This window comes from Delphinus delphis, chromosome 8, assembly GCF_949987515.2.
Source record: "Delphinus delphis chromosome 8, mDelDel1.2, whole genome shotgun sequence".
Classification (NCBI taxonomy): Eukaryota; Metazoa; Chordata; class Mammalia; order Artiodactyla; family Delphinidae; genus Delphinus; species Delphinus delphis.
The window spans coordinates 65,626,963-65,653,364 of record NC_082690.1 but is presented as its reverse complement, the minus strand read 5'-3'; the positions used below and the strand labels follow the sequence as shown (position 1 = coordinate 65,653,364).

Here is a 26,402-nt window from a genome sequence, read left to right as displayed (position 1 = left end):
ATATGAGACGCAGCAGAGGGAGGTACAAGAGGGAGCACAGAGCCGGAAGGCTGGGGCCTGGACCGTGACCCCTCTGCTTTAGTAAAAAAAAATCATTTTTAGCTTTGAAATGTTGTAAACATACAGACAAGCACTGAAGATAATATGACAGACACCCATGTATCTACCTTCCAGAGCTAACAATTTTAATATTTTTTATTGTTGTTTCAGATGTCTTATATGTTTACATAAATAAATCACCTCAGATAACAGCTAAAACTCTGCCCTCCTCCACCCACTCCATCCTCAGAGGAAGGAAGTTGGTATACATCTTTCCCATGCACGTTTTTACACTTTTTTTTTTTCCTTGCTTCTTGTTAAGGAAGGAGCTTCTCCTTTCCTGACTCCAGGTGTCCCCATGAGGGGGTGTTAATTCCATTTTACACTTTCTGATGGCTTAGGAGAGCAACAGGAATAGGTGAGCGGACAACACCGTAGACACAAATATGTCCCTGTCAACAATAAAGCCAAATACTGTCTGCAGGACTGAGGGACTCAGCAGGGCAAGGGGCTCAGGCCACGGCTGGAGGTATCAGAGACGTGCTCAGAGTCCCAGCAGACCAGCCAACCTGTAAGCACTGCAGGCCTCATGCCTGGCGGCTGACCCACTGGGGGCCAAGGCGACCTGCAAGGTCAGCCTGCCTCTCATAGACTGGTGGCTCTCTGGGGACCACTCACCAGTTCAGGGGCTCAATGCCCTACAATGTGCCAAGCAGGAGACTGACTGAAAGGAGCTAGTTAATGCACCAGGCCAACGTCCTCCCCCCCTTCAGCTGGCTGTCAGCCCACCTCTAGTCTCCCCTTCCACTGTTCTGCCCACATGCCAGAGGCTGGGTGGACACCACGGACTCCTGGTCAGGATACTGTATCTCCAGGCAAGGCCTGTGTTGTTTCCAATCCAACCAAAATTCCCATGCACAGAAAGGAATTTAAATAAAGTATGGTCCGTCCACACAGTGGAATACTATGCACTTGTAAAAAAGAAATAACAAGGAAGTTCTTGATGTATTGATATGGCATTATCTCCAAGATGTACTGTTACATGAAAAACCCAGGCTCAGTATAATGTATAGTAACCACCATTTGTGTAAAAATAAATAAATCAACTACACGGGCATAGTAAACTGTAGGTACACAGGCCATCTATGTGAGAACACACCAGAAACCAAAACCAAGGATTGCCTCTGAGGAGGGGAATCGGGTGGCTAGAGGACTGATATAATTTTTGTACCTTTTAAATTTTAAGCCATGTGCAAGGATTTTCTATTGCTCAAAAAATAAATTTTTTTAAGCTAGAAGAAAACGTATAGAAGAGTAATAAGTCACTTTGCTTTCTCAGATACACTATATATTCTAAAACTACTGTTAAAAAAGAAGAGAGACAGAATAACAAGGCCAACTGAGGGTAGTAGGTTGAGGGCCAGGGAGATGGAACCAAACCTGGCACTAAGTGATACTTCTCTTCAAGAAACAAGCAATAAAAAGGCATCATCCAACCAGGTGAAAGGAGCACATTTGCAGTGACTGAGCTAACCGACTTGGTGCAAACCAAGCTTGTTTACTTTCTTGTCGAGACCTGCTCGTCCTGCCTGGCTGGTCTAGCCTGTATTTAAGGACATGAGTCCAAGCACAGAGGAGGAGCTGATTCAGCAATAACTGATTTCGCACAAACCAATCAACACCAGGACTTAATCCATTCAACATCTGGGAACACTAAAGAGCCCAAGCTGGAACTGTCCCCAATGGGCTACAGGGACAGAGGGCAGTGTTTCTGGGCCCACAGCACATATGGAACCTACGGGACACGGTGTACCAACCTGCAGCCCTAGGCCCTCCTCACAGGGAGAGCAGCGCCCTAGACACACACCCGCTACGTCGCCTAGAACCCTCCTTCTCTCCAGGCTCCTGTGCCTCCTGCCTGCCACCTCCCAGACACCCACAGACCAGGCCAGGCTTCAGGGCTGGACGTGACCCCACGGGACCCCAGCTTTGGCACAAGGTATATACAACACTCACAGAGCCCCCGCAGAGACGCCTTACCCCAGCACAGTAGTCTCCGCTGATGGTGACCCGCTGGTACTCAGGCATGGCATAGGGCGCAGGTGCGGGCTGGGGAGGGGCTCCGGGGAGCACAGGAGCTGCTGCAGACACGGCTGGGCAGGCTGTCGGGGGGCCCTTCCAATCTTGCTGCGTCGGCATTTGCAGAGACAGGGACTGGGACCGAATCATCTTAAAACTTTTCTTTCTAAAAGTCGAGGACAAGGAAAAGTGAAAGAAAGCAGCGAACTGGGGCGAGTGATGAAGAGTCTCTGTTGTGGACATGGCAGGAGAATTTGGCAGGAGAATTTGGCTCTGATTAATCAGCGGTGCTGGTCCTACCGTGAAGAAGTTTCTAGTCGTTCGTGGCGTCCTCTCACACTCGTCTCTCTGCATGCAATATCCCAGACACCCCTCCCTGCGGCCACTAAGAACTGCTGTGGCCTGCGCTTGCAGGGCGCGTGGAACATGCAAGTAGGCAAATGTCTCAGGAGACAGAGGGCAGACCACCCTGCAGGGGTCTAACACCAAGGGCAAGTGAGGTGAGCACGATGTCGAATCAACCACCATGCTGTCTTCAGATAAGCCAGACTCTGGGTCCCAGCATATGAACAGTCTCAATCACAGTGCACTTCACAAAGTTAATAGTTTGGGGCATTGGAGCCAGAAGAGATCATGACAGTCAAGCAGTCCCACCTCCTGTTTTCATAAAGGAAGAGTCAGGGGACCAGAGATGGGAAATGGCTTATACGAAGTCACGGCAAGGTGCAGCTAGCCCTTAGCTTCCCACCTCCCTGGTACCCTGTCACCCCAGCTGCTCCCTCCTCTAGCCTGGCATGTGCCCTCCTGGCCGCTGCTGGGGCAGGCACAGGTCTGTAGCTTTGTTATGGGAAAGGGACCGATCAGCATCAATTTCAGGTCTCTCTGGACCTGTCACCTTGGCACCAAAAGACGATTTCACAAACTCTTGGGGAAGTAAGAACAAGGTTGGTTTAAAACGCCACAAGCTCATGCTTATTTGCAATGCTGATTTGTGAACCCTCACCTTCCTCATTAACTAATCAGTAATGTTTCAAATGACACCACCCCAAGTCCTAGGATCTCCAGGCATAGAGTTAAGCAGCAGGGAGGTGAGGCCATCAGCACTCCCCTCTCCCACGTCTCTCCCCTGCACTGCCACCCAGTGATGTCCAATGCCAGCAACCAGCTGACTACTTGCCCTCCTGTGTCACAGGGCCCAGCAGCCTCCTGGGTACTATCCCAGCACAACCAGGGCCTACAGCCACCAGCGAAGGACTCAGTGACAACCGTGACCCACCAGAGCCCCTGGAACCCCTCCTTTTCTCCAGGCCCCTGCGACACCTACAGGGTGTGGAGAAATCAGCTGATCTCCAAACCGACCTTATGACTCACCCAGAGGCAGCTGTCTTCCTCCTGGCTCTTGGCCGGGTCTCTTCTCACAGACCCACAGCTGATTTTTCAGGAACCACCAGTCTTTCCCTGCCCTGTCTATACACCCACTGCTTGTCATGGCTCTCTGGTCCTTATCTGCCCACATGTGTTATCTCCTCTTTGGGGACAAGACTGTTTAGACCTGGAAAGTGGAGGCGGGCGGCCCTTTTTCAGAAGTGTGTCTTTGCCCTGACCCCAACCCTACATAACAGATGCACTGAGTTGTTCAGGAAACCCAGGCTGGACTCCAGAAACCTCCAGCCTAGGCTTTCCCCAGCCCACCATCCATCCATCACACGGAGCTGAGTCAAGCATCCCGTTCCAAGGAAGATCCCAACTCACGTCTGTCAATCATTCCTCAGAGGCAGACTCACCTTGAGCAATGAGGTTCCCACTTTGGCATCGTTTGGATGTTCGCACCTAGAGGAAGAGCCGTTACTTTGGGCTCCCTCTCCTGTTCTGACAGGGTCAGCCAGACCCTGGGAGACTCTGGCTTCTGTGTCACCCACACATCTGCCAGGTCACTGTTTTTATCTCTATGCCAACTATACCCCTGCAGGCCTCAGCCAATGCCACCTGATGACCAGTCCTGCTAAGGAAAAGCAAGGTGACATCTAAGGTGAGAAACAGGTAAGTTTAAAAAAAAAAAAAAAACCACAATCAGAAAGCTGTCTGAGCCAAAGCCCACCAGACTTGTGCAAGGAACGTCCATATTCCTCTGCCCCAGGGAGGAAGCCAGGACCCATCCATTATGGCTCCAACCTTGGTTTCAGGTGAGCCCCAGACTGTCACACGTGAACATGGGCTGGGAGCTCGGACTCCACAGGGATAAGGGACAGGTTTAACAACAGATGGGGCAGCTCCTTAGGGCCCACACGCCATGGGCCAGGGCTTGGAATAACCAGAGCTAACCACTAAAGCTCGTCTCTAAGAAAACCGGAAAAGCTAAATGGAGCCCAAGGAGAGGGCCCACTTGCTGGCTCGCAGCTCTGTAGGTGAAACGTCAGCATGGGCTCGGCTGGGCTCTATGTCCGGGGTATTGAAAGGCCAAACCCAGGCTGGCCACACTGGGCTCTTAGCTGGAGACCCTGGGAAAGAATCCACTTCCAAGCTCATGCAGGTGGTTGGCAGAATTCATCTCCATGTGGGCCTAGACTGAGGCCCAGGCTCCTTGCTGGCTATTGGGCAGGGGTCGCCCTCTGATGTTTGTATGTAGCGCCCTCCATCCTCAAAGCCCGGCACAGCGCCTGGCTCTGGCGGGAAGGCTCCACATGAGCATTTAGGTTCCAGAATGTCAGGGAGCAGCCAGAGACAAAGAGGAAGCTGCAGAGAGGGTTCCTCCTCCGAACGATTCACATCTGAGTATTTGCATAACGGTGCCTCTACTGAACAGCGAGGCTGAGAGATAAAGCTGGGGGGGCACAGCTCCAGAGGATGCTGGGACATCTGACAGGCAGTCTAGGAACCAAGCTGTCCTCTGGCAGAAAAGAAGCCAGTGGGCAGCAAGGAGCTACGGTCCAGCTTTTCCCTCCATTTCATTCAGAAGCTGGCAATTATACCCTGGGGAGCAGCCCCCAGTGTCATTCCAGTGTCTTCTCGTGGAAGCAAGGACCCCAGCCCTGACTGGAGATGGGACAGCCTCGTGGTTAAAGTGTGAGGTCCTACCTTCGAAAGACGTGGATTTGAGTCTCTGCCCTGTCACTTACTGGCAATGTGTCCTAATCAGCAAAATCGAGATAAGAATATCCACTTGATAAGCTTCATGTGGGGCTTAAAGAATGAAAGTAAACTGCACAGGGCAGCACTTAGCCCACAGGAAGCAGTAGCTGCTGTTGCTGCCCATCTCTGCCGCAGGAAGCTGGACAAATAGTTAACATCTCCGTGGGGCTTCCTGTGATCCAGGCACTGCCCTAAGCCTTTTGCGTATGTTAATTCCCTCATTCCTCACAACACCCCAAGAAAGTAGCTCTTTACCGTATCTACTTTACAGATGATGAAAAACTGGGGCACAGAAAGGTTTCCTAATGGGCCCAAGGTCACAGAGCGTACCAGGGAGTGGTAGAACACAGTGGCCCAGAGAGCCGTGGCCACCCCGAGGTAGCATCTGTGGTGGCAGTGGAGAAACAGGATGTCTTTCTTCTGCCACACATCATCCACTGCTCACCAACACAGGCCAGGTCCTGGGCTAGATCCCGGGGATCCGGTGGGAGCCAGATAAAGTCCTCAAGGAGCTTCCAGTCAAAAGGGGCAGACAGGGCTTCCCTGGTGGCGCAGTGGTTGAGAGTCCGCCTGCCGATGCAGGGGACACGGGTTTGTGCCCCGGTCTGGGGAGATCCCACATGCTGCGGAGCGGCTGGGCCCGTGAGCCATGGCCGCTGAGCCTGCGCTCCGCAACAGGAGAGGCCACAACAGTGAGACGCCCGCATACCGCAAAAAAAAAAAAAGGGGGCAGACAGATGCAAACCAAGACCATCACAACCTAACAAGTAGGGAAGGAGCAAAATTTCTGGAGATGAGCTTGCAGAGGAATTTCTGGAAACCACGGAGCATCGTTTAGACTTAGAGTAAGAAGGCTTCTATTTTGCCATTAGCCTGGGCATCGATAAGAAGAGAAGACTCTCTTTTGAAGACGTCAGGCCCAGTGTCGCTCTGTAATGGAAACTGGCCTCAGAAACCTATTTCTAGTAATACGAAATGCCAGGACTCCTTCTCATTATTAAGGGTCCAAAATGCTCAATTCTTAAGACACAGAACGCCGGCAGACCATTCGGTTCATGAAGTTAGCCCTCTGTTCAGTCAGTGTAGTGTGGACCAGGGTCTCCCCCATCAGCCTCTTCTTTACCCTCCAGGGATGACCTGTCCCCACCTCACTCAGCACAAGGCTGGCACTCAGAGCTGGCCAATGGCACCAACGACCCCTTCACTTCACAGCCCTCGGAGGAAGGAAAACACTTAGTTTTTGGATGATGAACCTCTGTTCTTGCCTTCATACAAGTACTTGCCATTTTACTACTTTCCAAAACAAGTTAAGGAAATACTGAAATTCTGTCCTATCAAGAAAGGAAAGGACTTGCCTTTTAAAATAAGGCGGTACCTTAGGACGGACCTGATGGTGGACTAGGTTGCAGAGAAAGCCCAAGTTCTACGACGTTAGCTGTTGGGGTCTGCAGTACGCCAGCCAGCCAGGCACCCAGCTACGGCCCTGCCAGACATGTTCTCAAAGCTTTTTATTCTTTAATTCTGCTCTCCCAGGTGAAATACGCTAAAAGGGTGAGGGCTTCCCAATGCACTTGGACAAAGATCCAAACTATCGGGTTGGATAAAAAGTGTATTCGGGTTTTTCCGTAACATCTCAGACAAACCTGAACAAACTTTTTAGCCAGCCCGATACTTACCAGGGAGCACAGACCAACCTGATCTGGGCCCTGCCTACCCCTCCAGCCGGAGGTCATGGCTCTTCCCCCTTAACCACACCTCTGCCCAACATGGGCCTCCTTGAAGATCCCTGAGGGCCTCTGTCCCGGCTGCTCCACCTGTAAGACTCTCACCCAGCTCTACCCAGAGCTAGCTCCTTATGCCCTTGCATCAGCTACAACGTCACCTCCTAGGAAAGACCTTCCCGAAGAACCCAGTCTGAAAAAGGACTCTCCCTCTCCATGCGTCAGCTGGCTGCTGGCTAGGTTTGGCCAGTGGCAACCGGTGGGGAAAACTGGAACATGCCAGAAGGATTAAAGCCAGGTATCCCTGCCTCCGTCTCTGCCTTGGGAGGCATCTCTGCAGCTGCTGCCTCTCCCCCTAGGCTACATTTTCCACTGACAAGGCCACCACAGTTCCAACTTCTCTACCCCAGGCTCCAGCAACACCACCTCTCTCCACTGTCTCTCTGCCTGGGGTAGTGGCTGCTTCCTACTGTGTCTAATCTCCGGGCTGCCTCTCTCCCCATTGCTTGCCTCCTCGGTTCTCTACCCCCTGTAACCAATTCCCCGCATGAAAATCCTATTTCCATTACTCAAGTAGTTTCTGCTTTTCTGGTTAGACCCTGACTAACACAGCACTTATCATAACTTGTCATTTTTCAATTGAGTGGTCCAGTCACTTAATTACTGTCTAGGCTGACTGTAAGCTCTACAGAGCAGGGACTATACCTATCTTGTTCACTAATGCATCCCCAGTGCCCAGCACAGCACCTGGCAAACAGTGAGCTGAGTTAATTAACAGTGCAAAGTACATATACATTGTTAATTAGCAATGAAAAGAAGTAGAACATGTTTCCCAAGAAATCCTCGAGTTTTCAGAAAGAAAATGGAAATGTCATTTGGAAACGGTGTGTACTTGTGCACATGATTTGTTATTAAAACATCAGGAGAGAAAGTGGTTTTTGATCTTTTCAACCAAACAAAGGCACCAAGACACACTTCAGTGAATAAGCGGTGAGTTCAGTAGTCTTGGTTAAGAAATAAACTCAGTTCCCAGGACAGCCGAGTTCATACAAAGCGTCTCATCCAGGACACACGCCCACAGCCCGCCTGGGTCTGAACAGCCCCACCCAAGTCAGGGGGACAAACCTTTTCGCAGTCTCCACAGACTTCTGCTCCGCCAGTTCCTTCTGCAGCTCCCTCTCCTTGGCCTCCTTCTGCCCGATGGGGCAGTCCTCGGGGACGGTGAAGAGGGACAGGACATCTTTGCTGTCCTCTTCTCGGAGCACTTTAGCAAACACCTTCTCGGCCAGGAGCCGGACTTGCTCGTCCACCTCGGAGATGTTCAGCTTGGGGAACTGGCGCGGCATCTCGACTGGCAGAAAAAGAACCAGCGTGAGCCTATAAGAATTACTGGACCACCTGAGTCACTGGTGAGTGGCAGGAGAAGACACCGAAAAAAGGGCCAGGTGCCCTGGTGCTTGTGGTCAGCTGTCTACTTAGGAACTCCCCAGACCAAACCCTGCAGGCCAATTTTTAAAACTAGCTCCATAAGTGACTGGATGTGAAGGGCGTAGGTCCAGTTACATCTCACGAGAACGCAAACGTTCAGAAGTGAAAGAATGAACTGTCCAACCAAGTCTACTTCTGTTGTCCTGAACCCAGGGAATCCTTAGCGCGTGGGCGGCCCCGTCCTTCCCGCCTTGGTTTCCATGACAGAGCAGGAAGAAGAGAGTTCAGAAGCCCCTTCCTGCAGGCTATGAGGAGGCCGTGCCACGTACTACAACGTCCAGACTTGCTTCCCACTGCACATAGGGGAAGACCAAAGACCTAAGGGGTTAATGATTAGCATAAGGTCCCAGGAGATCCACAGCTACACTCCTCACCACATAAAATGAGGCCTTTTGCTGAAATGAAATCATAATTCCACCATCTCCCAAACCCTCTGGAACTTCTAACAAGACAGCAAATAAAATAAAGGTTTGGGGACAGGGAGACTCTTTACCTCTCACAACCCCACTGAAAACTCACTTCCTCAAAGAAGCTTGCCCTTATCCTCCTCTGCACACTGGGCTCCTGTCAGTAGCTGGTCTAAATCGCCTGGTTGGCTCCTTTCTTTACTGTCTTTCTGCCTGTCTTTCAACACTTACATAGCCCATAGTAAGTACACTCTGCGAAGCCCTGTACATTCACGAGCTCAGTTTATTCCCATTTTACAGATGAGAGAAGGAAGGCACAGAGAGCTAACTTGCCCAGGGTCACACCTCTCATAAGTGGGCAGAGACCTGAGCTGTTCTCAATCTCTGGCTCGCCTGTCCCTTTCCTCTCTAAGCCTCTGCTGAGGGATTTGAATGCGGGTACCTGGCTCCTGCATCTGTCCTCTAAACCACTACGCTGTGCTGCTTCTCTCTGTCTATTTGGGGGTCAGGACAAGTGTCCACACTGTCCCTCACACTTATGGAACAGACCAATACGGCCTCCTCTCCACAAGCCACCTTCACCAGGAGCGGCTCTGGAAGAGGCGTTTCCTGTCCATCCAGTTTCTTTAAGGAGGGTTTTGAAGAGAGACGTGGCTTTGTCAGCCCGACAGAGGAGGACGAAGGTGAGACAGGGCCCAGTTGCTGCCTGGCAGGGAGAGGAAGCAATTACAAGGGAGGAGGGACTCACTGAACAACCCTGGGGCAGTCATTCTCTCGCCTCACAGTGTTCTCACCTGTGAGATAAGGGGATTAGACTAAGTGATCTCCAAGGCCCTCTCAGTTCTAGGTACCAGGGAGGTTTCTGGTGCCTGGGGAGCCTTGCTGCTCTGGTCTTCTCTGTGGTACATGGGTTTAATTCATGACACAGACAGGAGTGAAGCAAGCAGGCTGGTAACGGACAGGCACAGTACCCCTGTGGGCCCCTAGACTGTAAAACCAATTTCCTCCTTCCCCCCCACCCGGCCCCCAGGGCCAGGCCTTTCCTGGGCCTCCTTCACCCTCAGGGGCTTGAGTGGGAGGGAGCTGGGAGGTGAGAGGCAGCCCAGCACGCAACTGCTGGTCCGTGGCAGCAGAGACCAGGACTGCAAAGGCCCATCCTGCAGAGATGAACAGCTGACTGTGGAGATTTCCACATCCTGATAGCAGAGAGAAGGGGAAGCTGGAAACTATCAGAGCAGAGGCCAGAGAAGGTGACAGAAGAAAGAAATGGAGAGAAAGACAAACAGCTAAGACCCGGGAGGAGCTGTTAGGGGAGAACAAAGCTGGGCCCCCAGCCCTCAACTCTAAGGCCCCGGGCAAGTGCAGCATTCCAAAACCTCACATCGCATCTCAGAAGCAGACCTCCAAAGGGCCCCAGGCAAGAGGCAGCAAATGCCATAAACCATTCAAGCATCTGACAGAGTAAACCCACTTCTAGAAATTGCTTCTAAGAAAAGAATCTGAAGGAAGGAAAAAGCACAAACATGTTTACCTTCACTCTTTATATAAATAGCTTTAAAATGTCCAAATGAGAGCATACTCGCTTGAAAAAAAAACATTAAGCAACCAAAATTATAACTATGAGGACAGTGCAATCACATAAAAAATACCTTGTGAGGACTTCCCTGGTGGCGCAGTGCTTAAGAATCCACCAATCTCAACAAACAGGAACGTTTTCATAGCACCATGACCCCTCCAGAAAGGGAGCACAGTGCCTCTTAAATCCCCTCCTTATACAAATGATGCTGTTTCTTGCTCTTGCCAGACTCCCACAGTTAGAACCCATGACACAGACCTGAGCCTGGCACTGGAGTCTCCATGGCCGATTCTGAGGATGCCACCCAGGTGACGCACTTGGGCCAAGGGCTGCGTGCTGCCGGGGAGGCTGAGCTGAGTCCGTGTAAGTGCAGCTAGCTCGCTTCTGTCTGCTGCTGGGGTGGGAGGTCTCTGCTTTGCATATCGGTGAGCACCCCTCAGTAAGAGCAGGAAAAGTCTGGGCTGGAAATTCTTCCGTGAATATGAAATGGAAGCGGAAAATTTCCAAGAGTCCTACGGGGCCCAGGTAATGCTAGTTATCATGGCTGCTGTGTCCGGAATGCAGCGTCCTGGCCCGGTTCACAGCCCTCTTCAGAGCAGGAAACTAAAGCAACTGCTGTCCAATGCAATAGTGCATTCAGCCTTCCTGACAAACCGCAGACGATAAGCCACAGCCTCCCTCTAACGTCCAGACCCCTCCTGAAAGCCGCGCACTAACCGCGATACCATCACCCCCGTGCTGCTTCCGTTTTGAACCCCGCCTCGGGCTTGGCCTGGGACCCGGTTCATCTTACCAAGGGAAGTCGTCTATACACACAGAGCCTGCCCTGGTCTCCTCAGAGGGCCCCCCAAACAGTCCTGAGGGCACCCCAGGGCTGGCGGGGGAAGCTCCGGGCCAGTTGCTAATATAAGCCTCTCCCCACCCCCTCTAAAAGAGGGAAGGGCCAGGAACTGGAAAGGACAGAGACTCAGGGGGAGGGGACATCTCAGCGCAGGAGCAGGCAAGGATGAAAAGACGGGCATGCCCTGTCTCATTCCTTCCCTTCTTCCCTGAAAAGAGCTGCACATCACAGGTGACAGGGCAGCCTGACCAGCTCTGCCGGAGCGCACGTGCCTGCCCACCCCTCCACACCCAGGGAAGAGGCGCCTCCCGCCTGACCCACCCAAGCCCACCTGCCCCAGCCTCCCCTTCTTACTGCCGCTCCCGGCTCCCATGTGGGCCTCCAGCTCGGAGGAGCCTCCTGAGCGCCGGCTGGACGCGGCCACCCAGCCACCACAGCTGCCGCTCTCCCTGCCTCAAGGGACCCGCAGAGCAGTCAGGGTGGATCACAGCAGCATCACAGGTCGCAAAGCTCCACTCTTCATCCGTCGTTTAGGAGAAGGATGGTCCTCTGTGGGGAAGCTCACAACAGACACACAGCTTCCCCGTGACTCAGACCAACAGCGTGGGTCTGGGAAATAACCATGAGCAAAAGGGCTATTTCTGTGGTGCTGTCGAAATCCTGGGGAGAAGCGCCCAGAAAGGATGGGGCCAGTTGTTTACCGGGAGGCTGGCTCCAGCCCTGACCTGGGCCTGAGTCACCTCCTCACGTCCAATCATGAGGTTGTGCCTTCCTGAGCCCACATAATAACTCCTGTGCGTACAGAGCAGGATTACAGGGTTGACACACGATCCTCAGGCCGCTGCCGGGCTTTAGCTACCAAGAGATTATGAACCCCCCGTCCTCACAGCTGTTTCATAAACAGTGCAACCAGCAGGCTACAAGCAACCTAGAGGGAGGGTAATGTGTATTCATTAAATAATTAAATGACCTTAAAACGGAAAAAAAAAAAAAAAAAAAAAAGAAATCCGAGCCCTTAGTACTATCCTGCCAGAGGGAGGAGAGGCAAACGATTCCTTCTGCTAGTGTGTTTGGGGGGCGAGGTTGGGGGCGGGTAGGACGGGGCTGCCATGGGAGCATCCTAGCCCATGCACCTGAGAACCGACTTAGACCCAGCACATCCAAGGAATCTTATTCTGCACCTTTAACCAGACCATGGATACCCTTGGTCTAAACAAGCATTTTCCAAAGTGTAGTGTGTACAACATAAAAATGTCAGAAGGCTGAGACAGGACTGCATACCACAGTCTTTATGGGGATTCACACACAATTCCTACTAGTAGGTCCTAAACATCTGAGAAGTCCTCCAGTCAAGAAAGCTGCTTAACTTTCTTTAACCCAACACACTTATTTGACCCTCCCACCACTGCCACCATAGGGAAAAACACCCATTAATATCCTGGGCATAGGCTTTGGAAAATGCCTTCCACTTTGAGCCTTCATTTTCCAACCTAGAGAAAGCTGCCTTCCTGGGCCCCAGTGACCAGTGTGAGATCTACTCCATCATGTCCATCATGTCCAGTGGGCAGCAGACCCACTAAGATGACACAGGTTGGGACAATGGCCAAGGGCCCCGCTGTAGGGATACAAGACCCTCCAGAGCAGTTTAGGAGGAAACTGTGGCTCTGTTTTGGGAGGGCAACCTTTGCTCAGGACCTAACAATTCCACCTTGAGCCTAACCTGTCTCTGCTCCCCGTGGCCCAGAAGTCCCCCTGGATGGAGGAACACTGGTCCCAAACGCAAAGCCTTTTCCCTTTTGAAGGAACGTTAAGACAATCTATGATACTACTGAATGGAAGAAAATATTGCTAATGATATAACCGATAAGGGGCTAATATCCAAAATATCAATATAAACAGCTTATAAACTCAACATCAAAAACACAAACCACCTGATTAAAAAACGGCCAGAAGACCTGAATAGACATTTTTACAAAGAGGACATACAGATGGCCAACAGGCACATGAAAAGATGCTCAGTATCATTAATCAGAGAAATGCAAATTAAAATCACAATGAGAGGGCTTCCCTGGTGGCACAGTTGTTGAGAGTCAGCCTGACGATGCAGGGGACACGGGTTCGTGCCCCGGTCCAGGAAGATCCCACATGCCGTGGAGCCGCTGGGCCCGTAAGCCATGGCTGCTGAGCCTGCACGTCCAGAGCCTGTGCTCCGCAACGGGAGAGGCCACAACAGTGAGAGGCCCGCGTACCGCCAAAAAAAAAAAAAACAAAAAACAGGACTTCCCTGGTGGCACCGTGGTTAAGAATCCGCTTGCCAATGCAGGGGACACGGGTTCGAGCCCTGGTCCGGGAAGATCCCACATGCTGCGGAGCAACTAAGCCCGTGTGCCATAACTACTGAGCCTGCACTCTAGAGTCCACGAGCCACAACTACTGAAGCCCGCGCGCCTAAAGCCCATGCTCCGCAACCAGCGAAGCCACCGCAATGAGAAGCCCGCGCACTGCAAGTAAGACCCAAGACAGCCAAAAATAAAATATAAAAAAATTAAAAACAAACAAAAAAAATCACAATGAGATATCACCTCACACCTGTCAGAACAGCTGTCATCAAAAAGACCACCACAAATAATAAATGCTGGCGAGGATGTGGAGAAAAGGGAACCCTCGTACACTGTTGGTGGGAATGTAAATTTGTGCAGCCACTGTGGAAAACGGTATGGCGGTTTCTCATAAAGCTAAACACAGAACTACCATATGACCCAGCAATTCCACTCCTGGGTACGTATCTGAAAAAATGAAAACACTAATTTGAAAAGATACATGCACCCCAACGTTCACAGCAGCATTATTTACAATTGCCAAGATATGGAAGCAACCCAAGTGTCCATCAACAGATGAATGGATAGAGAAGATGTGGCACATATATACAATGGAATACTACTCAGCCATAAGAAAAAATGAAATTTTGCCATTTGCAACAACATGGATGGACTTGGAGGGTATTATGCTAAGTGAAATAAGTCAGAAAAAGACAAATACTGTATATTATTTATATGTGGAATCTAAAAAATACGAATGAATATAACAAAAAGGAAACAGACTCACAGATATATAGGGCAAACTAGTGGATACCAGTAGGGAGAGGGAAGTGGGAGGGGCAAGATAGGGGTAGGGGATTTAGAGGTACAAACTATTATGTATAAAATAAATAAGCTACAAGGACATATGGTACAACACAGGGAATACAGCCAATAACTTATAATAACTACAAATGGAGTATAACCTTTAAAAATTATGAATCACTATATTGCATACCTGTAACATATAATATTACACATCAACTATATCTCAATTTTTTTAAATAGACTAAAAAAAAAAGACAATCTATGATAACCAGACCCAGGCCTGCACCTCCCTCCCAGGAGACCAGACTGCATTCACTTTTTTTTTTCATTGCCATGAGATAAAGACCTACAATATTTATTAGGTTCAAGGACATAAAGTTATTGTGCCAAATCAGACTGCATTCACTGTTATCGCTTAAGTGTCCCTTACAAAACCCCAACAAACAGGAAAGGCTGGAATCAAATTATGACTCATCCAAAAAGACACGACTCTCCCCTCCCCAAAAGGATGCTGTGGGGTTGCCTATAGGGGCCCATCTTCCTTCTCATTTCTGAGGTGTGCATGACTCAGAGAGGCGTTGGGCAAAGGGGCTTTGCCCACTATATATCACCTCCATGACAGACCTCGCCCACCTCATTCACTATTGTATCCTCATGCCTGGAATATAGCAGGTATCAAGAAATACTTGTTGAATGAATGAACGCATAACGTAATGAATGAGTCAATGAGCTAAGTGGTGCATCTATCTATGCCAGTGTCAAGAGTCAGCTCGGTGTGTGGTTAAGAATATGGATTCAAGCCAGACTACCCAGGTTGGACTCCTGTCCCACCACTAAGTTGCATGACCTTGGGCAGGTTACTAATTTCTCTGGCTCAGTTGTATTCCCTCTAAAATGGGGATAATAACAGTGCCAACCTCACAGGTTGCCATGACAATTAAATTAGTCAGCATGTGTGAAGTGCATAGAATAGTACCTGGCACAGAATATGTGCTTTATAAATGTTATCTCGACTCATTATCATCCTGATACCAGGTACGAGAAAATCCAGCTGGGAAAATGAACATGACCTTTCATGTAGACACCGAATCCTTTCACTCAACATTATTTACTGAACACTATTATGTGACAAGTACTCTCTCAACCCCTATTTGGGTGCAAGGAGAAGGCAACCATGTTCAAATGTGAAACCCTATCAGGAAAAAGAGCCTTCTCCTCTATGAGTGATACTTCTTGCTGACTTTGCATGGCCAGCACCCCAGCCTTGAGCCCATCCTCTTGGGCCCTAGCCGCTCCTAGATCAGAGCCCAAAGCCATGACCTCCTGTCCTAGATATGCAGCAGCACACAGAAGAAATAAAGGATTCATATTTGGGGGGAAGAACCAGGGAGGCCAATGAGTAGCTTTCGGGGAGAGAAGATCTTCTCCCTGCTTAACCCTAAGGCTACATTTTATCTGCCCATGATATTTTCAAAACCAGGGATTGATTTCAAAGCCATTTGAAGAGTGATTCACCTAGTATGAGGACAAGGAAAACAGGCCTCATCTCTCCAAGAGCTTCCTGACCTTGCTGAGAGCCTTATTGAGGCTCTCCAAAGAGCCGAGGTTGGGCTGAGGGTGGGGCTCAGAGGTCCCAGAGTCTCCCAGCAAACCACCCACGTAAGTCTCATGATTCTTAGTGCAGCCCCGAACCGGCATCTTCAGAGTAAGCCGGTCCCTCAGAGCTGCCACCAGAGTTGCAGCCAGGTCAGGCTAACTACTCCAAACCTGCTAACACTCCAGAAGGTGAGTGCCGACAGGGGCTCTGTCTGCCTGGCCCTACGGCTTGACTACCACTCAACACTGATGCTTCACAGCCAGGGGAGGAATTTCTCCCATGAGGGTTCCAGCTGCAGCCAACTCCCCCCTAAAGATGGCCAAATGTTGGTCACCACATCCAGGGGGATAGCCAACAAGGGCTCGGGACCATGCTGAAATTCCTCCTAGTGCTTCCAGCTGTCTTCACTCAGCTCCTTTGCTAATTTGTCATGACCAAGCTTCCAGCCACATACAAGGACCCAACAGTTAGTGTAAGTGACACTCTAGTTAGCAAGTGTCTCCTACTCCAGGGCCTCTCAAAACTCACCCCAGAGGCCTCTGCCAGCCAAGGCAAGCAGTTCCACTGGCAAAGCAGCTACCAGGAAGTTCAAGGGCACAAAGCAGACTGCCAGATGCAGTACACCTACCTCCCTTGCCAGGAACGAGCCAAAGAGGTAAGGATGAAGGCCTCCAGTGACCCCATCACTCTGCCATCCTGCCCATCCCCCTGCCTCCAGGTGGAAATCCTCAGCCCTCGGTATCTGGCCAGTCCTCAAGCACTAGAAAGTGGTCCGGGCTCTTAAGTGGCGGCAAGTCCCGGGTCCCATGATTTCTCTAAACCTTTCGAATCCAATGTCGGTCGCCAGGGAGCTGAGGTATGGCGGGCTCACCTGAGGCCTCTGGAGCCCAGGCCACCGCAGGAACTGGGACAGGAGCACAGTCCAGGGCCCAGGCAGCGGATGAGCCCGGGATCGGAGCCGCCGCCTTAGCGGGCAGGGAAGCCCAGGGCCAAGATTCCGACCCGGGGGCGCTCCGACCCCCACTGTGGGCCGCCGGGGGCCGCGAGCCGTGGGTTCAAGGTCAGTAGCGCAGCGTCGCGCGCACTCACGGGCTTCAGGGGACAGGGTCATGCAGTGGGCCGAAGGGGGCGGCTCGCAGTCTGGAGAGCAGGTGGCGGCGCGGGTCAGGGCGAACAGCGAGCACCGCAGAAGGGCTGCCCCGCCCTGCCGCCGACCCGCGGAGCCCGGGCCGGGCCTCGCCCCACGGCGGGCGCTGGGCGGGAGCCGGCGGTGCGCCCCGCGGCAGGGACAGGGGCCGGCGGTCCCGGGGCGCGGTGCTGCGCCGCGCCAGCCCGGAGCTCCCGGGCCGCCGGGCGGGAGGAAAAGGGCCGCTTCCAAAGGGGAGAACCCCGGGGGTCTCGCGCCGCCCCAGCCGGTGACCTACCTGGGCGCGGAGCAGAGGAGAGGCGAGGAGCCAGCGGCAGAGGGGCGCGGGCCGAGCCGCCGCCGCGGAGGTCTGCCCTGTCCGCCGCCCGCCCACCCGGCCGGGCCGCTGCTACCTGAAGCGCAGGGCCGCGCGGCCAACAGGAAAGGAAACTTGAGAGAGCCCGGGGCGCGGCGGCCTCCGCCCTGTCCCTCGGCCGGAAAAGCGCCCGCCGCAGCCGGGGGTCAGGTCCAGCCCGGCTCGCCTCCGCGGTCACCCCCGGGCCCCAAAGCGTTCCTCACGATGTTCGGATCTTCCCAGACCTCCTCCCCTGCCGGGACTTGTCCCAAGGAGAGATTCTGGGGTCAGCGCCCCCGAACAGGTGACTTACTCCCTGGAGCTGAACTGACACACTCTCTCCTCCAACCCTGTGCTCTGCCTTACACACCCGCCCCTCTAAGTCCGGATTGACCTCTAGTTGCCAAAGCCAGTGGGTGCTTTATAGCCTCCCCTAGTCGCTTCTCCCCAGCCTTTGAACCTGCTGAGCACACCTTCCCTCCTGCAACCCCCTTGGAGTACAGTTTCCGGAGTCGGCGCCTGCAACCACCACCCCTCTCTCTCTCCAGATTTTCTACACACCTTAATGACTGCAGCTTCTCAGCCTCCAGGGCCTGGCTTTTCATTGTGGTGGTGTTCTCTGGGGTTCCACTGCTCGGCTGCCTGCCCCTTCTGGGGATCTCACCCACTCCCATGTTAAAACCTCCTGCCTGCTAATGACTCTGGAACCTCCCCTCCAGCCCAGAATGGTCCAGAGCTGCAGATGGCATATCCAACCAACTGGACACATCTCCACTAGAGGTTCCTAGACCGGAGGAAACGTGTCCAAACTCAAACTCCTAATTTCCTTCCAGGAACGTGCCAGAACCCACTCCTGTTCCTGTGTTTCTGTAACCCAGCAGGACCCTATAAGGCCTTCTAGGGACAGACTCCTCCCACCCTCCCTGTCCTCCACCTGCCTCTTGTTTGTAGAAAAACTTTAGCATCCTAGGCCTTTCCTGAGTTCCACATTTAATCAGAGAAGTGAGAAAATGCAGAAGCAAAGGAAAACAGTCAAGTAAGACAAAAATAATAATAGTTTAGCTATAAAACAAAGTCAAGGACCTTTAGTTCCTCTTCGAGGGCTACAGATAATATTCTGAGCCATATGCTTGAGCTGTTTTGCAGAGACTGAAACCTCCACCAGGTGGAAGGCATTAACTGCATGCTGATCAACAAGCACATAGACCCCAGACAATTAGAACCAGAAGGTTGATGATGTTGACTCCCAATTATCTCACCACCCATCAGAAGAATGTCCAGGATCTGATCACCCACCCTGTTGCCCTCTCCCTGTCTTTAAAAACCCTTCCCTGAAATCCATCGAGGAGTCTTTTGAGCTTTACCCACCAGTACTCCTTGCTTGGCCTTGCAACAAATGCTGCACTTTCCTTCACCACAACCCAGTGTCAGTAGTTTGTCAAGTGGACCCAAATTTCATTAGATAACATTTCCAGCCTTCTGGGTGACAGCACCACCACCCACTCCCCCAAGCCACTCTTGAGAGCTATCCTCGACTCCTCTCCCTTTCATATCTCACACCGGTTAGTCACCAAGGGGGAAGCGAAACTATTCATTAGTGTCCTGATGGTGCTAACTGCTTTCACATTGTCACATTTGTGCACCAAGTTTTATTCCTTCTATGTCCTAGCCTGATATTTACAATTTATTTGTAAGTTATATGCACATGTAACTATATAAATACATTATGTATTACAAGGCATGCTAAAAGTCATTACAGGATTGGGTAAAGATGAAACAATAATCTTAAATTATTTCAATTTTAATGAATGGTACATTATACCCTTTTCCCTTCACTTTAAAGTTATTAGCAAAAATCTGTTTGAGAGCAACATGATTAAAAATGATTTCAATCAATCTTAGTTTAATATTTTATGAGACTAGAAAGTATGCTTTTAAGTTCAGTTAATGTCAATACTTAGTCCTAATGGCTGTTAATTGCAAAACAAAGCCAAAAACCTCACAAAGATAAATACACCCAAATAAAAAAGTTCTGGGTCTTCCCTGGCGGCCCAGTGGTGAAGACTTCGCCTTCCAATGCAGGGTGGGGGGGGGGGGTGTGGGTTCCATCCCAGGTGTGGGAGCTAAGATCCCACATGCCTTCAGGCCAAAAAACCAAAACATAAAACAGAAGCAATATTGTAACAAATTCAATAAAGACTTTAAAAATGATCCACATCAAAAAAAAAAAGTTCTTTCACTACACTTATTAAATCACAATTCTCACTGCTTAAATCCCATCTACCAATTTTGCAAATGTGAAATTCCCCCAGGAAACTCTTCTTTGTCCATGAAGCCCACACTCCCAATGATGTTTTTGTTATCAAGCAAAGGTTCACTGCCTGATGTGCATAGGAGCCAATAATATGGCACTGGTTTTGAGGGAGAAGAAGCTTTATTGCGAGGTTGACCAGCAAGGAGACAGGAGGCAAAGTTCTCAAATCTGTCTCCTTGATCCAGGGTTGGGGTGAAATTTAAGAGGTTAGGGGAACTTCAAACTTGGAAGCTGACTGGCTAGTCTTGAATCAGAACATATAAACTACTCGTGCTACTGGAAGATGTTCCTTATTGAAGGACTCCCTTTGCTTTGTTAAGAGTTCCAGTGGCAACCTTTTGATTCTTTGAGTGCTGTAGACTGAAGATTCTCAGTTGGGGGTCATCCTGAAGAGATGGCTTCCCATCTTGCACTGCTGTTTCTGTAAAATAACTCAAGGTTTGATTAATCAACCTATTTAGGGAGGCAAAACCAGTTTAAGCTGGGGCTGTTTCAACAACCTATTTAAGGAGGCAAAACCAGTTTAAGCTGCTCAGTGTTTTATGAGCTGTTTCATTTTCATCAGTTGTTCCTGCAGATATTTTTAACAATGGGATTTTTTTAAACTCCAGAAACTCTTTATTTGAAAGAATGTAATATAGGTTTAAAAAGTATATTTCTTAATTTTGAAGACAGTGGCTATGACAGTCTATATAGTTGAAACTGACACACTTCATTTTGGCATTAAAATCACATGATAATGGAAACAGTTACAGCATCAATTTTCAAAGTGCTTTCCCCATAACATGATTATTTTAAAGCACAGTTACATTCATTGCTAAAATATCACCTATACCTGAAGGGATACCTTGTGTGACTCACATGGAGCCCCTCCCTGCCCAGCCCCAGTTTTGTATTCCAGTCTGGGCAGCCACTGCATTGATATTTACTCTTACACATAAAAACCACAGCATGTTATACTAGATATATCATTCACATTATAAACACATCTTTTCTTTAGTAGATCACAAGAAGTATTTCTTTATGAATGCCATCACTGAAAAGACTTAAAGTAAAACATATTAGCAACTGGCATCCAACCATAATCCAACTTCCACAACACATAATATGTTCTAAACCATTTTTCCAAATCTTCGACGACGTTTTCTGTGTGTCTTTCAACAGAATGCATTTTTACGTGTTGCCATCTTCTCTCTGTACCAATTCAGTCACTTTAATCATGGCAAATAGAACAGTGGGTTTTTTCCAATATACTGACTGACATTTTGCCTTTTACTATTAAATAAAAGAGATTTTACTCAAAAGAGATTTCTAAACATGTTTATTACATTTAATAATAGTTCACAAAAATACACGACTAAGTATCGCATGACGTGGAAAAAAATCATCGAGATTTGTCTTCATGCTCTGGGTGTATAGAATGTACATATCTCGCTGATCATGATGGCATATTTATGTAATTATTAGCTAATACCTCAAAGTGCAGTATCCCCCTAGGCTGGTTGTTAACTATAGCGATGTAAATCCGTATTTTGAGAGGTCTTTTTTTATACATTTGAACTTTTTTCTGATAGACTTCCGTATCAGAGATATCATCATAATGGATCTCATATGAATAGCAGGAAATTGTTAGCTCTACCATTTTTCTGAGTTTGCTTTTGATTGTGCTATCCATATTACAGCGTCCCTTCCAAGACCCCTGCAGATACTAAAATCCATGGATACTCAAGTCCCTTATATAAAATGGCATAGTATTTGCATATAACCTATGTACATCCTCCCGTATACTTTAAATCATCTCTAGATTACTTATAATACCTAATACAATATATAAATAAATACTATGTAAATAGTTGCCAGGCACACTGCAAATTCAAGTTCTGCTTTTCGGAATGTTCTGGAATTTAAAAATATATATGTTTTCCATCCTCAGTTGGTTGAATGTGCAGATGCAGAACCCATGGATACAGAGGGCCAACTGGATTTTCAATCTATGGATTTCTTTGCAGGAATCGTTTCAAGCTACTTGTCCCTTTTGTGAGAATTAGTTAAATGCTAGTTAGATGATATAATCTATCTACCACCTGGGCTACAAGTAATTCATAATACCTTGCGATCCACTTGAAAGTAACTGGAACAGTGAGGGTGCCACTGTCACCCCTCCCCTATGTAGTAGAATTCCCTCTTCCCTGAGGACACTTCTTCTATGACACATGACATGGACACCTGACAAAAATGTCGAGTAAGGGTGACTTAATCCATACAGTAAATATTGCTAAATTTATTTTTACACTAAAACATAAATACAAAAAACATACCTCATTTTATTGTGCTTCGCTTTATTGCACTTAGCAAATATTGTGTTTTTGACAAGTTGAAGGTTTGCGGCAACCTTGCATCGAGCAAGTTGGTGAGAACACCAACTAGTAGCAACCAACACAACCGTCCCCCGCCCCACCTCCATCCCCCAGCAGCACCATCAGTCTCTTCTCCATTCTTCTGCCACCAGGGGCAGACATCCTGAGTCCTTTCTCTTCCTCTCCTCCAATCTGCCCTTCCCTCCAATCATTCAGACCTGAACGCTTTGGAGAGCACTGGGCCCCGAGCTGTGGGTTACCTCCAAGGGTGCTCTGACACTGGCAGATGGGGATTATCTGAGCATTTTTGGAAGCCCAGGGGTCTGCGCTTCATCCCCCCAACCCCTACTAACACCGTCCTCTGGGTAGTTGTTCCACAATGCACACACGCACATCCAAGATGGGCATGGCAGCCTCCAAATAACCAATTCATCTGTCTCCTTTTACTGTCTCCTGAACTACAGAAGCAAAAAATCTCACCCAGGAGACGATAAGAAGGGGGTTCTGCTTCTGAGAGTGCTTTAGCAGAGTCTCAGCAAATACATTCAATTTTCAAACCAAAGTGCCCCCGGGCCTTCTACTAATTGAGTGAACTGAAATCATAGCATATGGTCTGGAAACGGGGCAGAAATAGGTCCATCAGGAGTATGTAGTGGCTGGAAAATGAGTGCTCCGGGCATGGAAGGGCATTGTGGCCCCCACTGGTGCTGTAGCATACAGCCTTCGCCCCACCTGCCTCCCCACTCCAGCTGGAGGTTCAATTCCACCACCCCCCCAGGAATTCTTTTTTTTTTTTGGCACAATGCACGCCGGATGTCAGTTCCCTGACCAGAGATTGAACCGGGGCCGTGGCAGTGAAAGCCTGGAATCCTAACCATTAGGCCACCAGGGAACTCCCTCCTCCCCTACAGTTTTGAACTCCTGTGTGGTCAATCATCCCTAAGCAAGCTGGAGTCTGACAGCATGTCCCCTTACAGTTAACAGCTGGTTCCTTCTTTCTGAAATGGGTTTCTAGAAAGGAGAGAGACAAACCCGAGCACCTTGAAAGTTAGCGTGAGTGTGAGCTCGCCCCTAGACCCAGAGCACGTGCACTCAGGATTGGAAATGGAGCTGTTGTGACAGGAAGTGGGGAGATGTCTTGTCCTCATGCTCGGGCCCGGAGTGGGGCTAGTGTGGAGTCTTGGGGTGCCCGGAGATCTTGGGCTTAGAGTCCCCCAGTCACTCCTCTCTGGACTGGAGTGAAGAGGGTCAGTGAGTGGGGATTTGAGGCTTGGGGCCCACAGCACATGACCACAGAACACCCTCTCAGTAGGCAGGGGGCTGTTCCCCAGGACACACCTGTCTGCTTGTGGGCACACGGTCTCTGTATTTAAATTGAAGTCTGGGAATTAGCAACCCCCTTCCCCACCTAAGAATGGCCTGTTGTCTCTGCCTTCCCTTCAGGACTCTGCACAAGATAATGCTTGGCTGTAGCTCCAGCTCCACCCCCAGCTCATTCCCAGAACTTGAATTTGTGTGGTTTTCATATTCTCTGAACTCTACCATCAGCCTAATCGTTATACCATCTGGTGAGACTCTGTGGTGGGACTCCTATAGATGGGAATCACAGCCTCAAACAACTTGCACGTTTACCTCATTGTCTGAACACCCCAAATCACCTGCCCCAAACTCCCTTCATCTCTCGCTCTATACTTTGAAATTCAGGTGTCAATTTCTAGCATGAATATAGCCCTCCAGAATTACTTGGGAAGGGGGAGAAGGAGGTGGGTAGAGTACAGCCTCACATGAGGCAGTGACCTCTGTCTCCTGGGGATGCAGTCTTCCCCCATTGCCACCTACACACACACACACACACACACACACACACACACACACACACAGGCACACACACATTCCCCTTAGGCCATACTCATTCCTAAGATCCCTCCTGGCTGCAGACACTGTCTGCTTCCCAGTTGAGTGTCAGACTCCAGAAGGCTGACCACCATCAGCGTGACAGTACCATCAACACCCAATCCATCCTCAGCTCTGTGGATTCTACCAGGGACATCTGGAGGAATGCGAGCAGCTTAAATTGTATCCAAGAGAAGCACAGGCATTTTTCCAGTTCCTGAATTTCTATTATTTAAGAATGAGCCTAACTATGATCTCACTGAGAATAATGACACCTCTGGGTGAGGGAGGAGGACTCTGCATAAGATTTTGATTTGGGAAATCAAAACTCAGAAAATTGTGATGATTGCACAACATTGTGAATGTAATTGATGCCACTGAATTGTACACGTAGAATTGTTCATGTTACAATAGCAAATGTTATGTTCTATATGTTTTACTACAATAAAACATTGTTAAAAGAACCAAAAATAATGAATTTTTAAAAAAACTGTTATTTCACAACTCCACTGTTTCTTTGCACCATTAACTGTGAAAAGACCCAGGGCAAATGGCTCTTTATCGACTATCCGACTATCCCCAAACCTTCAGGCAAAGTGGTTTCAGAGGTGCCCTGAAGGAAGAGTTATGTTCCATGCTGGAAAGACCCAGGAAAGAAAGGAGAGTGGCTGTCAGAGGAGAGGGGATCTGCACATAACAAGGAATGAGAACCCAAAGGTCACTATGCAGCAGAAGCTCCACCCAGAAACCCTCAGAAATCTTGGAGAGAACACTGGACGAACCCCAAACAGTTCAGGGTGGGCAAAAGTCCCTATGGCTCATGACTTGTCTAAAGGGTGAGTCTCTGAGAAAGAGAAACAAAGCAGTTGGAAGTCCCTGATATCTATCACCTGTCACATGTTCCCAAAAGGTAAGCCCCAGTCCTTGACCCATCTGCATAGTTCCTGTCTACAGTCACATTCTAGACAATCCCCACTTGAGCCGGATCAATTTCCAGTGACATATGGCAAAGTTCAGATCCTTTCTAAATAAACATTGCAAAAGCTTGTGGTTTATCAATAATTGAGTATTCTCAAATGTATTATTTGGAATTAGATTCAGCTGAGGATAATAGCGACCTAAAATAACAATGAGATAAATAAGAGAAATATTTTTTTCTCTTTCTTCCTGTAAATAGTCCAGAGTTGGGAATTATGGGCACTTCACAAATCCTCTGACTCTTTCCAGCCACCACTCTACCTGCCCTCAAGTGTGGTCTCATCCTTGTGGGAATTAGCAGTCCCCCTTCCTTTGCTAAGAAAAGCCTACAGATAGATCTTCAGCCATTACTTCCATGTTTCATGAAGCAAGAGGGAGGAAGGACCATATAGTGGTTCTATTTTTCATCTTTTGAGGAACCTCCATACTATTCTTACAGCAAATGCACCATTTTGCATTACCACCAACAGTGTATACAAGGGTTCTAATTTCTCCACATCCTTACAACACCCATTGTCTTCTGTTTTCTTGATAATAGCTATCCTAACAGGTAGGAAGTACTATCTCATTGTGGTTTTTATTTGCATTTCCCTGATGGTTAATGATGTTGAGCATATTTTCATTTACCTGTTGGCCATCTGTCTGTCTTCTTCAAGGAAATGTTGATTCAAGTGTTTGGCCCATTTTTAAATTGGGTTATTAATTTTTTTGCTATTGAGTTGTATTACCATATGATCCAGCAACCCCACTTCTGCATAGTTATCCAAAAGAATTGAAATCAGGATCTCAAAGAGATATTAGCATTCCACATTCACTGCAGCACTATTCACAACAGCCAAGATGAAAATGCAACCTAAATGTCCATTGATGGATGAATGGACAAAGAGAATGTGGTATGTCCATACAATAAAGAATATTCAGCCTTAAGAAAGAAAGAAATCCTGCAATATGTGACAACATGGATGAATCTTAGGACATGATGCTAAGTGAAATATGCCAATCACTGAAAGACAATTACTGCATCGATTCCACTTATATGATTCTTTTCCATTATAGATTATTACAAGATATTGAATATAGTGCCCTGTGCTATACAGTAGGTCCCAAATGTCTTTTAATGAAGCCACCATATCATATTTCCACTTATCTTGCATTGGCCACACTGAGCAGTTCTGTAACATCCAAATATAACTCCCACAGATTTTGTGATTAACTTGATTACATCAGGCCTAAAATCTCACATCAGAGAAAGCAGGGAAAAATACAACACTATGCAGTTTAGATATCCTTGCCACCTTAGAACTTCTCCAAGTTGGTATCAGTGCACCATGATATTTGCATAATCATAGCAACCACTCCGAGACCCAAGGATCTAAG

The 26,402-nt window shown here is 48.9% G+C and overlaps 1 protein-coding gene across 1 annotated transcript in view; it reads right to left on the bottom strand.

Annotated features, from left to right (window-relative positions):
* Positions 1-17,505, bottom strand: part of AMPD3 (adenosine monophosphate deaminase 3) — a 42,094-nt gene extending 24,589 nt beyond the window's left edge. The window contains exons 1-3 of the mRNA XM_060018484.1: positions 17,427-17,505; positions 8,094-8,319; positions 2,080-2,284 (exon numbers count right to left, since the gene is read on the bottom strand). Of these exons, the coding sequence (XP_059874467.1) occupies positions 2,080-2,284; positions 8,094-8,314 (426 nt within the window). The 5' untranslated portion in view covers positions 8,315-8,319; positions 17,427-17,505. The remainder of the gene's footprint in view (positions 1-2,079; positions 2,285-8,093; positions 8,320-17,426) is intronic.
* Positions 17,506-26,402: the final 8,897 nt, after the last annotated feature.